The sequence below is a fragment of the Telopea speciosissima genome, chromosome 3 (genome assembly GCF_018873765.1).
Source record: "Telopea speciosissima isolate NSW1024214 ecotype Mountain lineage chromosome 3, Tspe_v1, whole genome shotgun sequence".
Lineage (NCBI taxonomy): Eukaryota > Viridiplantae > Streptophyta > Magnoliopsida > Proteales > Proteaceae > Telopea > Telopea speciosissima.
In genome coordinates this window covers 61,867,345-61,879,951 of record NC_057918.1, presented here as the reverse complement: position 1 = coordinate 61,879,951, position 12,607 = coordinate 61,867,345, and the positions used below count along the sequence as shown (strand labels likewise).

The 12,607-nt window shown below is 39.1% G+C and overlaps 1 protein-coding gene across 2 annotated transcripts; it reads right to left on the bottom strand.

Annotated features, from left to right (window-relative positions):
• Nucleotides 1-975: 975 nt before the first annotated feature.
• On the bottom strand, nucleotides 976-8,506 carry LOC122654266 (potassium transporter 2-like). Of its 2 annotated transcripts, XM_043848273.1 has the most exons (10): nucleotides 8,345-8,506; nucleotides 7,881-8,115; nucleotides 7,546-7,791; nucleotides 7,409-7,462; nucleotides 5,873-6,133; nucleotides 3,734-3,786; nucleotides 3,453-3,576; nucleotides 2,641-2,895; nucleotides 1,204-2,327; nucleotides 976-1,158 (listed from the first exon to the last, which is right to left on the bottom strand). In XM_043848273.1, exons 1-10 carry the CDS (start codon nucleotides 8,381-8,383, stop codon nucleotides 1,156-1,158), a joined length of 2,394 nt encoding a protein of 797 aa, XP_043704208.1. In that variant the 5' UTR covers nucleotides 8,384-8,506; the 3' UTR covers nucleotides 976-1,155. The 2 variants fall into 2 exon arrangements, with proteins under 2 accessions (XP_043704208.1, XP_043704207.1); XM_043848272.1 differs by having other exon boundaries at nucleotides 976-2,327; nucleotides 8,345-8,504.
• Between the last annotated feature and the right edge of the window lie 4,101 nt (nucleotides 8,507-12,607).

Sequence of the window (12,607 nt, the reverse complement as noted above, 5' to 3'; positions counted from 1 at the left end):
CAGTGAGTTCAGCAACAATTGACTTCGCACGTTGCAAGAATTGGGAGATGGATTCATCAGGCTTCTGTTCCAGATCTTGCAGGGCCATGCCAACAGACATTATTCGACTCTCAGAAGGAGAGCAAAAAGCAGTGCACAGGGTTGTCTAGATCTCACAACTGGTATGTTTGCCAAGTACCAGGGAAAATACCTCTTCTAAGAGAGAGGCAAGAAGAAGGCTCTTGATCATGGAGTCCTGACGGCGCCAATGAGAAGCAACAATGGGATCGATTGGGCACATAGTGGTACCATCAAGGTGGCCAAACAAATCAAGGCCAGTGAGGAAAGGCTCAACCTGGGTCTGCCAATATAAGTTCTTGGAGGTTAACTTGATGGAGAGATAATGATGAGCATTGGGAAGGGAGAAGGGCGAGCTCGGCAAGCTATCTAAAGGTGGGAGAGCGCTGGTCACCGTGGAAAAAAGAAAGCTTTCAGTCATGGTGAATTAAGGAGAGATAAAAGAAGAGAAAAAAAAAAAAAAAAAAAAAAAAGAAACGACCAGGGTTAAAGCGTTTGTAGCTATGGATACCATATTGAAGTTGGTAAAAATAATATCATTCCATATCACATGTGGAGATTGTGTAGCACATTGAGATCTAAGCACATCCGCAATTGTCACATGTGACACATGTGACGCTAAAGGAAGAAAGACATATTTATCCTCAATAGTCCTGTTGATGGCATTGCCAAAGGTGGGATCCAATTGTCCCTTTTTGTAATTTTATTTTCCCTGGGTATACCCAGTTTCCCAGTTTTCCTTCTGTATTTTTTCTTCATTTTAATACAAGTCTTTCTAATCCTTAGCAAAAAGCACAAAAACCATTGTGATAAAAGCCACTACCTGTGATAGAGTCAATATATTGGATAGTTTAGATCATAGAATAAGACTTTAAGAACAGTTTGCCAGAATCCAATTGGGAAGCTAGTTGCTAGCAATTTGCAAACAGAAAGCTTCTCTTTTCCACATCTACAGTCCTCTGCAGTTGTATACTTGTATTCAACCATTTACAACAATAGTAAGAGGGTTATATTTTGTGTAAAAATTTAATCATGTTGGCACTCACAGTGCTCGGAAGCCAGGCATTCACCATCTCTACTTGAATACATGACAGTGGTTCATTTAAAAGCTGCAAAATCAGCCTAGCAAGATATAGGTGCAGCTCACAAGACGTACACCATCCCAACCTCGAGAAGAGATACTGGTGGCACCTTGAGTGCCACATCTGGTCCTCGGCAATTCCTCCTTAGGAAATTGTATCCCAGGTCAATTGCTGCTCTCTTTAGCAGCGATGATCCATACTTTGCTTTTACATGAGAGTGCCCAAGCATGAATGCTACCCCTGCTTCTTTAGCTGCCCACAACTCCTCCAGTTCTTCCTGCTCCTCCTGCACTTGCATATCCATCCCAGAGTGCAGATCGGTTTCACAATCATCGTCAACAGCAAACCTTACCCTTCTCTCAACACGAACGGGCTCCATCTCTATGATTTCTGTCACACTCTCTACTGTTTGGAGCCCAATCGATATGCTTTCTGGATTCACAATTTCATCCATCTCATAAGCTGGTTGGCCTGAGAATGCTACTGTGCCAATAACTGTTAACCTACACTCTCCAGTTGGGTCACTAGAATGTGTTCCATCATCTTCTCTACATGGATTAGTTGCTTTGGTCTGCCTACCATCATAACGGATGAAATCAGCCAACCTATCTATGAGCTCAGACTCAAATGAATCAATGTCCTGGTGAACATCTCTGTATCCATAGCGCACAATGCACCTGTAGGACCTATGAGCTGGAGGACCCACACGACCCACAAGATAACGCTCTGCTGGGGGCACATAAGGTACAGTCACAGATTTGACACACACGAAGACAAGAATGCGGTGGAAGGCAGGGAGATTGGTGACAAAGCGGGAGAAATTTGCAGGTATTCCAGAAGTGAGGTTTGTGTATACTAGGCCGATGCCGGGGACTCGAGCAATACCCAAGCTGGGACCCAGGGCTAGGAGCCACTCTAAGGAGACCTTGTTCTGGAGATCAAACTCATATTTCTTGATGGTGGCATAATGCCAAATAAACATGATTGTCATAAGGATTAGGGCCAGCAGGATAGGGAGCCAGGCCCCCTCAAGGAACTTCACAAGGGAAGCTGAGAAGTAGAGGGCTTCAATAGTGCCAAAGAAGAGTAGGAATGCAAGAGCAATAACAGGGGGTTTGTGCCAACAGAGTATAATCACCAAAGAAGTAAGGCATGTGGTAACTAGCATCACTGTCATCACTGCCAAACCTGCAAATAAACATCCAAAAAAATAAAATTAAATTAAATGCAACAAAGGCATCTCTTGTGGGATCTCCAGACTATGTTAGAAAGAACATTTCACTTTTAATTTATCTTGAAGAAAAATTAGAAAAATGCTAAAAGATCCTGACTGCCGATACATTGGGTGCTTACGATTGCTCCAACAGGTAGCAGGTAAGGTTTCATAACATGATTAAATAAATTAAAAGTGAAATGTTCTTCCTAGAACCTACTACCTAATGCATTTAGAATATGAAAGCAAAAATAATGGGAGTTAAGATATTAGTGAGGCGTGAAGTACCTGATGCATTTCCCATGTGTTTTGTGTCTCTGAATCCAATGGTGACAGCAATGCAGAGGATCATGAGAACCCAGTTGATCTCAGGGATGTAAATTTGACCATGCATCTTATCAGAGGTGTGAACAACCTTCACCCTTGGGAAGCAGCACAGTGACTGGCTCTGGTTGATGATAGAGAATGTTCCGCTTATGATTGCTTGGCTTCCCACCACAGAAGCAAGAATGGCTACTATAAGCACTGGCCACCTCACACTTTCTGCAATAAAAATTTTCAAGACCTCATAATTCTTTCTCTGTAATTATCCTCATAAAGTGCATGACTTAAGTTAGTATGTCCATCACTAGTTCCCACTCGGTTGATAAACCCTGCCAGTCAGTTTTGTTGATTCAAATCTTTAGATCATGAAGTGACATGAACCAGTTAGGAGTGCTGTATCAAACTGTAAGGGATTCCCAAGCATCAATGCTTATGAAATGGCTCGGTTAGTATTTTATGAAATCAAACTACAAAATGATCATTTCAAATGGCTCTGTTTGCTACACCCCACCTGGGGCAAAAAATCCATTAGCAATTAATACATGTACATCCCAACACAAGTTTATCTTTCTTCCCCCCACCCCATTTTGTCTATCATAATTTTATCTATGCTTGCCAAGTTGCATCCTAATGCTAATTATTGGCACTCAAGTGCTACTGAATGGTCAATTGATGCTCACCACCTGCTGGTAAAGTCACTTTATTTTGAGACAAAAAAGAAAAAAGGATGACAAGTTCAAACAATATTGTAATAATCAAGAACAAAAAAAAAATACCTGGAACTGAGACGTAAAAGCCAATCTGATAGCTAGTGTCAATATTGTGATGCCTAGACAAGTAAGCAGCTTGACCCATGTATGCTAAAATTAGAGCGGGATAAACCAGAAAAGTGAAAGCAATCTGTACAGTTGGAGAAAGTGAAAACCATTTTCCATCCAGGGGGAGGAGGTTATTAAAAACTGAAGTATGAGATATTACTAGTGAAAATAAGTACAGGAATACACACAGACACAACCTACTATACAGATAAATAGAAGATATTTGTAACAAAATTTACCTGGATCGCAGTGTATGTAAAATGGCCAAGATCAGCAAACATTGCCTCTGATCCTGCAAATCACAAATCATATTGAAGTGATTAGTTGTTGATTTCTTCATATTGGTGAAAATCAAAAGATTCTACGAGTCCTTTTTATATTTCCCAGCAAATTTTTTCTGATTGGAAATCTTTAGTCTGAGTTAATAGACTTGATGTAGAATCTACACGCAGTGTAGCAAAATAACTTGTATGCAGACTAGAGTGCTACAGAGTGCCATTCTTCATGAAACCACTCCCCGGTATAAGGGATCCCTCCTCCCTCTGCACTCCTGCTGACAAATCCAAAGGGTAGGAAGGGCGGGGAAAAGGCACCTGAAGGGATAGACTGGGGATACTTAATAAAGACATGACCTCGGCCAACTTAGGAAAGCCTTCCAGCAGCCTACCCTCATTGTGTCATGTGGAGAGAAGAGGTAGCAAGTCCAACTGTTGGCTAGAGAGGAGATAGTCTGGCTTAGCCACGTATCAAATTCTAGAGCCTAATCCAATCAAATGCTCCTGTGTGTCGGCATGCATCCCCATGTATGCTCATGCACATCTGCAGTACTCCGACCACTGTGCACTCTCCCATAGTGTTGATTTTCAAAGCTCAGTTTTGGCATTTGGAAAACTCCGTTTGGGCTGAAATTTGATATGTGAGCATGGGACCTTGGGATCTACCTATCAACAAAATTTGGGCGATAACTGAACTGCTTCCATGTGATAGATATTTGGTCACCCAGGAAGGCCTTCCTAAGTGGTCCGCATAGGAAACAAGGTATCATAAATACCGGTTAGATGTTCTTTTTCCTGACTTTTTAATTCATCTCAAAAAGTCTAAATGAAGGAGAGTATAAAAGCCTCTTTTATAGTTGCCCTTATTCTGGATGCAGGAAACAAATTGCCTGCATTGTGGAGAAACATCTTCTCAATAGCTTGCTATGAATAAAGCAGTCTAAACAATGCCTATATTGCATGTCTATGATCACCTGCTGGGTGAATCTTCGAGCTGCATAGTTCCAGTTAGGACCATTAAACAGCAGATCACAGTTTCTATATGCAGTGAATCCATGGGTACAACATTTCTCGACGGCAGCCACAACAAAACACTACTTAAAAAAAAAGCTCCATTTGAAAAATGCCCAGAATTTGAGTAGTTGACAACTTTAATTAAAAATTGAACTTCTGGTTGTTGGTCAAAAATGACAAAAACCAGCTGTTTTTAGTTTAAAAATTCAGCGCTATTGCTGGTCCCTGTTGGGGACGAACAACACAAGGAATTTAATGTGGTTCGGCATGAATACCTACATCCACCTGCGAGAGAATCAGAGATTTTTCACTAAGACAATTTTCTCTCCACCACTCTCCACCTCACTTTATGATCTCCTTTGCTTGTTATCTAGGGTTTTCTCCACAAAGAGAATATATAGGAAACCCTAAAAAGCCTTACTCCCATACAATTACAATTTTGCCCTTGTACATGTAAGGGACCCAAAACTCGACCCAAACATATACAAGCCCAATAATAATTATGTTGACCACTGTAGAATACAACAACAACTCAGCCTTGTCCCAACTAAAAGGGATCGGCTACATGGATCCTTTCCCTTCAATCAGCTCTATTCGAGGTCATACTTGATACAAGGCCTAAGCTATGCATGTCTTTTCTCACCACTTCTCCTAAGGTCACTTTAGGTTTGGCCCTGGCTCTTTTAGTTCCTTCAATCTGAATCAAATCACTCCTCCATACTGGGCCATCCAAAGGCCTATGTGGATCACTACAGAATACTAGACATAAAACTCAACATTCCCAATCCTGCATAAGGGAGAGCAGAGTCAGATTCTGTGCTGGAACTAAAACCTTCAACCTAGCGATTTTTGCATGAATACTGAAAATATGCTGTTTTGACCTGATGCTAGGGGATTACATAACAAAAGTTACGGTCATCGATAGTGTGGAATGGCAGAACAGGATTAGTGAACTATTCCTTAGTAGTTAGGATAAGGCTTAGGTGATTTATAATTATTATTATTATTATTTTGAAAGACTTATCTTAGCTTTCACCAAATGATACAGCATACAATATGGATTTCTGGCCATGCATTATCAAATATTACCTGTTATGCACAATAAAATTCCACCCAAAGACATCCAGCCACTTTTCCTTGTCTTCTTCAAGAACTTGTACATGTAATATGGGGAAAGAGCTTGATAAACATGTGGGTTCCACCGGATTATGTTGTATAAGCCAAGGGTACTAATCAAAAGTAGCCAAGTCAATACAACTGGAGCAAAAAAGAATCCAAGTCGATGTGTGCCGTAGTGTTGCAGGGCAAATAGACAAACTAATATGAAGCAAGTAATTGGAACCACTGCAACTGCAAACACAGACACAATCTCAGATACATTTAAGGATAGAATGCAGAAAGCATCTCTGCTTCTCTCTATTGGTCACTCGAATTACTGAAGATAAATAAACCATTTCACTTTGGTTTCCACCATCTCAGTGAATAAGAACATAGACTCAACCAGAGTCATCACCAGAATGTGGAAAAACAATGGAAGTGGATTCACTTGCTAAAAACTTTTCTCATTTCCTTCCTTTTTTGTTAATACTATCAATCTAGTCAAGACTTGAGATGAGTTCTTCTAAAGCATCACCTCATCTGCTCAAATAACATGGGATTTCAAAATGAAATTATTTCATTCCAGTTGATAACCAAATGCAACCTAATGGATACTCAAAAAGTGGCTCTTTATATACCTACAACAAAATTTCCAGTTAACTGATTCCGCAACATAGGAAAATTTGAATCGATGACTTGGAAAGAGAACATCTTTGGCTATCCAGAAGCATTTTAGGTCATTAATCGGACAATTTGGTCAGTTCTTCACTTCTTCTAGATATAGCCAATTTCAGAACATATTCTTACTTGTCCATCATGACCAAATGGACCCTATTATAAATTTTTGACAACGTACACCACACCACATCAATCTCTTGACTCATTGATTACATATATTGTCCATAAATCTGTAAAATTAAGTTGACCGAAGAAATAACATGGTTTGATGTAGGTATACTGCAAAGAAAAGCTGTGTAACACATTTTTCGTTGGTTACTATAACATAACCAGAGCTCAAAAACAGGTGGCAATCTGATGCAGAGAAAGCATCAGAGAAGAATCAAAAGAAACATATTGGTTACCCCTGGTCAACAATGGAAGAGCTTATAAAAAGGATGTACCCAGTGCATGCGGCTCCCGACACTGTGGAGTCTGGGGAGGGTCATAATGTATGCAGCACCCCTGCTCACGGTGAGGTTGTTTCCCAACTCGAACCCGCAACCACTACTAGGTAGAGCTTATATTATTCTGAAAAGTAATTTCACATTGAGCTGGAAAAGCAGCATACCCGGTCCTCTTTTCTTCCATTGTAATTCATGGTTCTGTTTCAGTAGTTGTGATATTTATATCATGATGTATCCATTCATTTTCTTTTCACAGATTTTCTAGAGCACACATTCCATAGTATGAGATCAGCAAATGGGATTATTATCTCACTTGAGAACCTATGAAATACCAATTGATTGAAAATGGTTGATTAGGATCAGTAATCAAGACAATATCTAGAATAAAGGCCAAGAAGATTACACTGATGGTGTTCCTTGGACATTGATAACTCAACGCCTGACACAGCAGAGAAAACTGGACAAAGAAGAAAATGGTCAATCTTAAAACTGAGGGAAATAGAGATAAAGAAAAGTTCAAATTTCAGGCAAGAAGAATACCAGAAATGACTGGAGTGAGCACTCCATCTCCAATTACCATACAAGTACCAAGCAGAACTAGGACTAGCAAAGCAGTGTGCAACGACTTGTGCTTCTCAAGCAGAACTTTGACCCTTGAGTATTTTTTGGTCTCAGGAGGGGATTCTAGTTTGTAAGTAGACACTGCTTCATCTGCAACCTGCCTGTTGGGCAGAAGGCTTACTTTGGCATGCCTACATATCAAAGAATACAGAGCAAAAGTGCCACCTGTAAAATATGCACAAAATTCAAATTTGATTGGTGAATAATATACTCTATAGAAAATACTAATAGCACTATTCAAAGCAAGTGCTTACCTTCTCCATTGTCATCAGCTCGAAGAACCACAAATACATACTTGAACAGAGGAACAAGAGTTAAGGTCCAGAAGATAAAAGAAAGAACTCCAAAAATCTCTTCATTTGTGTCTGAATGTTGAATGTCTTCTGCAAATGTACTCTTGTAAACATACAGAGGGGAGATACTCAAGTCCCCATAGACCACACCAAGACTCTGATAAGCTAACAGCAACATCCCCTTCCAAGAATCCTTCTGAAATGCAAATAGTGTAATTTCCAGATATTAACCTCAGATAAGGTTAGTAAAGCATCTAGTAAAGCATAAAACAATAGTTGCTCTTTGGTGAAAACCAAAGCAGGCTTTTTCACAAACAGAAGGGTGTCCAAGTAAATTTTTTCAAAAGGGAAGTGTTCTGTTCACCTCATTATCATGTTAAAAATATATGGATCTGTGAAATAGAGATAGAAAAGTAAGAGAAAACCTTCGAAGTACTCCAGCACTTCCCATTATCTTGAACCATCTTTTAAAAGAGCTGATCTACAGTGGATTCCGTTCTATCCCTAGCTACTAGCAGATCTGCACTGAAATATCCAAGCTTTGTGAAGAGAAACAATGCAACTCTAGAAATAGAACTAATGTAACTTCAAGAACAAAGCATCTAGGAGATTCACACCATCACACTACTTCCTCTAATACATGGAAAAGGACAAGAAATGAAGCACCATCAAATCTCCATATCCCTAATGATCCATTGCTAGTATTTGCTAAAGCTTTACACTAAAAGCTCATCAGAAACGAAAAGGAACACTAAGGATGATGCTTAAAGGCTTACCAGAGCAAGAGTTTGAGTAACCCAGATGAGCAATGGAGACTAGAAAGAGTTTTTGCGCTCCAAAAGCAACAGAAACCAAAAGGGTAGCACAGCTCCTGCACAATCGGCAGAGCCACGTGAAGGGCGTTTTCTCCGACCATGACCATGAGGACTCAACAATGAACATGTTCTTTACTCCAACAGTACCACTACCCACCGTGCCTTGCCTCGACTCCCTACCTTCCTCGGCCCTGACACCATAAAGCCATTTTAACTTTTAACCTTTTCTTCCATTATCTTTTTCCGTTTGTGGTCTGTTGACTATACACCTTTCTACCCACTTTGTCCTCCTCTCTATTACTAGCATTGCAGAGATACCCATTTCCAGAGCTCTTAGTTATAGGAGATTTGGATTTAAGTGAGCTTTATCACGCGAGAGCATGAGTTAGCTGAGATTATACGTCTAATTAGATTGCCGAATTGTTTGGCAGATTCAGTGTATCTTTTTAATGCCCTTCGGTTACGACTTACGATCAAGATCCAAGCTGCAACCCACTGAAAGGGACAGATTTCTGTATAAAAAAAAGATAAAAAAGCCCTCGATTATCTCCATTTCTCTTATCTTGTGGAGATTTCTTACGTTTGAATAGTAGAAATCCAACACTTTTGTGAAACTGAGTTCTGTAGGATTTGAAGATTAATAGAATCATTAATTTTTCTTAATGTTCTATACAAAAAGAAGTCTACGAGATTAAACAGATACTGCCATTTCTGCAATAATTAGTCTAAAATGGTAATGAAGGATTAGATTGTAAATGGACATTAGGATTTAGATGTGATTTGCAGACTAAACTGAATCTGGATTTCATGATGAGATTTGTCTGGTTTTCATTGTTGTATATTCCTTTCAATCATCACCTTTAGTGTCAGAAGGACAACTACTACTCTTATCTATTACAAGCAAACATTTGGAATGTCGGATTTTTGAGTTTTAATTGGAAGGGAAGCTATTGTTTAACCGTGCGAGATTGGGATTTGTTGTAGGTTACCATGATAGGGAAAGTCCTCCTATCGTGGATCTCTTGTGAGGTGTCCTACATGGTAGTATTGTTGAGGGCTTAGTTTCCTTTGCTTTCTTCTTTCTTTTCTTATTTACTTTAGGACTCTATTTTGCCTTTATGGTTATTTTCTTATGGCAAATGGTTTCATGTACGGCCTTGTTAAGAAAACAACGCCCGGAATGGTGATTTGAAGAAAATTTACGTGGTTCACCCCTAAGATGGAAGATACATCTATGATCGAGCAATAGAAGAGATTTCATTTTTTTTGAAAATGTTACAAAATCTCTCATACAACATTACAATCTTCTCATAAATAAGAACATTATATAGAGAAGCCCTAACTTAAAAAAATACAGAAATACCCCCAAACCAAAAAATACCAAACCGAATAGGTTCAGACCAAAACATAACATATATCCCAAGGCGTACACCACGGCTCCTCACATGTATTATATTAAGTTTTTTAAAATGAGAGAAATAAGGATTAACAAAAATAGGACCGAGTTTCCCTTTTGTGGGATTGGCAAGAGAGGGAATTGTGAGGATGTTTTAGAGAAATACTACAACCCTATAGGAATTTATGAACCCTATAATGATAGGAGAACCGTACTCTATTGGGGGGGAGGAAAACTTTCTCCAAAAAATAATTAATAAGAGTGGATGTAGAATACCCCTGCTTACTCAAAGAACCCGGGTGTACTAATTCGGGCAAAGGGGGAAGCCCTTGGGTGGGACTCTAATCCTAATAAAATAAATAGGAGTGGATGTAGAATACCCTTGCTTACTCTATGAACCCTCTCCCTGTATTTTATTCGGATTAGAGTCCCACCCAAGGGCTTCCTCCTTTACCTAAATTAGTACACGGGTATCGGAGGAAACCCTTGCCCTAAAAATATTTATCCATTTCAATTTATGGTTGAAGGAAAATTTTCCCTGTCTTATTTTAGGGAAAAAGCTTTTTGAAGTTGTGCACCATGCCTCCTCACATGTATCATATTAAGTTTTTTTAAATGAGAACTAATGATTAAAAAATAAATATGAGTGGATGTAGAATGCCCTGCTTACTCAAAGAACCCTCTCCCCTTATTTTATTAGGCTCAGGGCCCCACCCAAATCCTTATCCCATTTTTTCGGCACTTGGGTTTGATATTTCCATGAACTTAAATATGTCATATTATGGTTGAAATAAATTTTTTTTTTTATTGACAATAGAGAGGAAGAGCGAGCTACAGATGATGGGAAGGAGGGAGGAGGGTGGGGACAGGGGCGGGGCAAGGGCGAGGGCGGGGAGACATCTTCCACCAGTCTGAAGTTCAGTTTGCAACTGAGAGTCTTGACCCCAAGACCTTTGCATCACACCATGATGTCTAGCCACTGAAGCAGGATCAGGATCCTTTGCTACCATCTGTCCGTGCGATCAGCGTGCAGCCTCACACAGGCAAGGCATGGATCCCACTTGGGCAGAATGCTCGGGCAGTGGGTGGGACGGTCATTTTGCCCCTGCTTGTGTGAGGTTGCATACCGACCGCACAGACAGGCAGCAACAGAGGATCCAAATCCACTGAAGCAAGGGGCTACCAATTGACAACAAATTATAGTACACAAAATATAAAATAGGGGTTGGGTTTATTGACTGAATGTTTGTTTTCAAAACCAACCTAGCCCAGCCTAGCCTGAGGTCTGGACCACGGTTGTGAAATCCTAATCTGATGTTTGGCTGGGCCCAACTAAAGTTTTGTCATTTAGACCCCTTAACAAAACGTAGGCCCAGCCCGCTCGATTTGCACCCCTAATCTCCATATGCACGGAAAGGTGTAGAGATGTAAATGGATAATCAAAATTTGTATTTGATTCGTGTTCATATCCATTTAGGAAATCCATATTTGAAAATTTAATATTTGAAAATTATTTGAATCCATTTGAAAGCTATTGGATACAATACAAATGTTTCAATTTCAGACCAATTATTATCTGATCCGTTTTGGTCCGATTCCTATTATAAAAATAGGATTATTAATAGTTTTATAAATAAAATTATAATATTAAAATAATCATATTCGTTTAGGGGAATACGTATTTGAAAATTTGATTTCCGAAAATTATTTGAATTCATTCGAAAACTATTGGATGCGAATACAGATATTTCAATTTCAGACCAGATATTATCTTAAATATTTTTGTCCTATTCTGATTATAAAAATATGATTAATAATAGTTTAATAAATAAAATTATAATACTAAAATAATCTTACTAATTCACGATATATTACAAGTAATTAGAAAATAAACTAAATAAAAAAAGATTCATGAAGACATCTTTGTAATTTCAGATATGATACTTCAATTACAACAACCAAAGTTTGTAATCTTGGTATCGGCTGGATTGGATTGGCCGAATTGGATCAGGATCGCCCAAACCCAAACAAATATGACACTTTTGCCCTTGTTATTTTGTAAAAAAATTGATTTTTTTTACCCTTATCCGTACAGGTGGATCGGATCGGTATCGAGATCGGTCTCAATCGATACCAATCCGATCCGAGATTACAAACTGTGACGACAACCCGATTGGTATGGTGGATTTAGCGCTTCATATTCTCGTCTTCTCTAGTTCTCCATTGCTCAACACCGACACTGAGATTACAATGTCATTCTCTTCAATTTCACGACTCCACTCTTTAGTTGGTAGTTAGGGATGTAAATAAATAGTCAAAAATCCATATTCGATTCAAGTTCGTATCTATTTAGAGGAATCCATATTAGAAAAATGGGTTTCCGAAAACTACTCATTTGAAATCCATTCAAAAACTAATCTACAAAAGAGATTAAATGAAATCAGAAAACAACTTAAACAACCAGAGATTAATAGTAC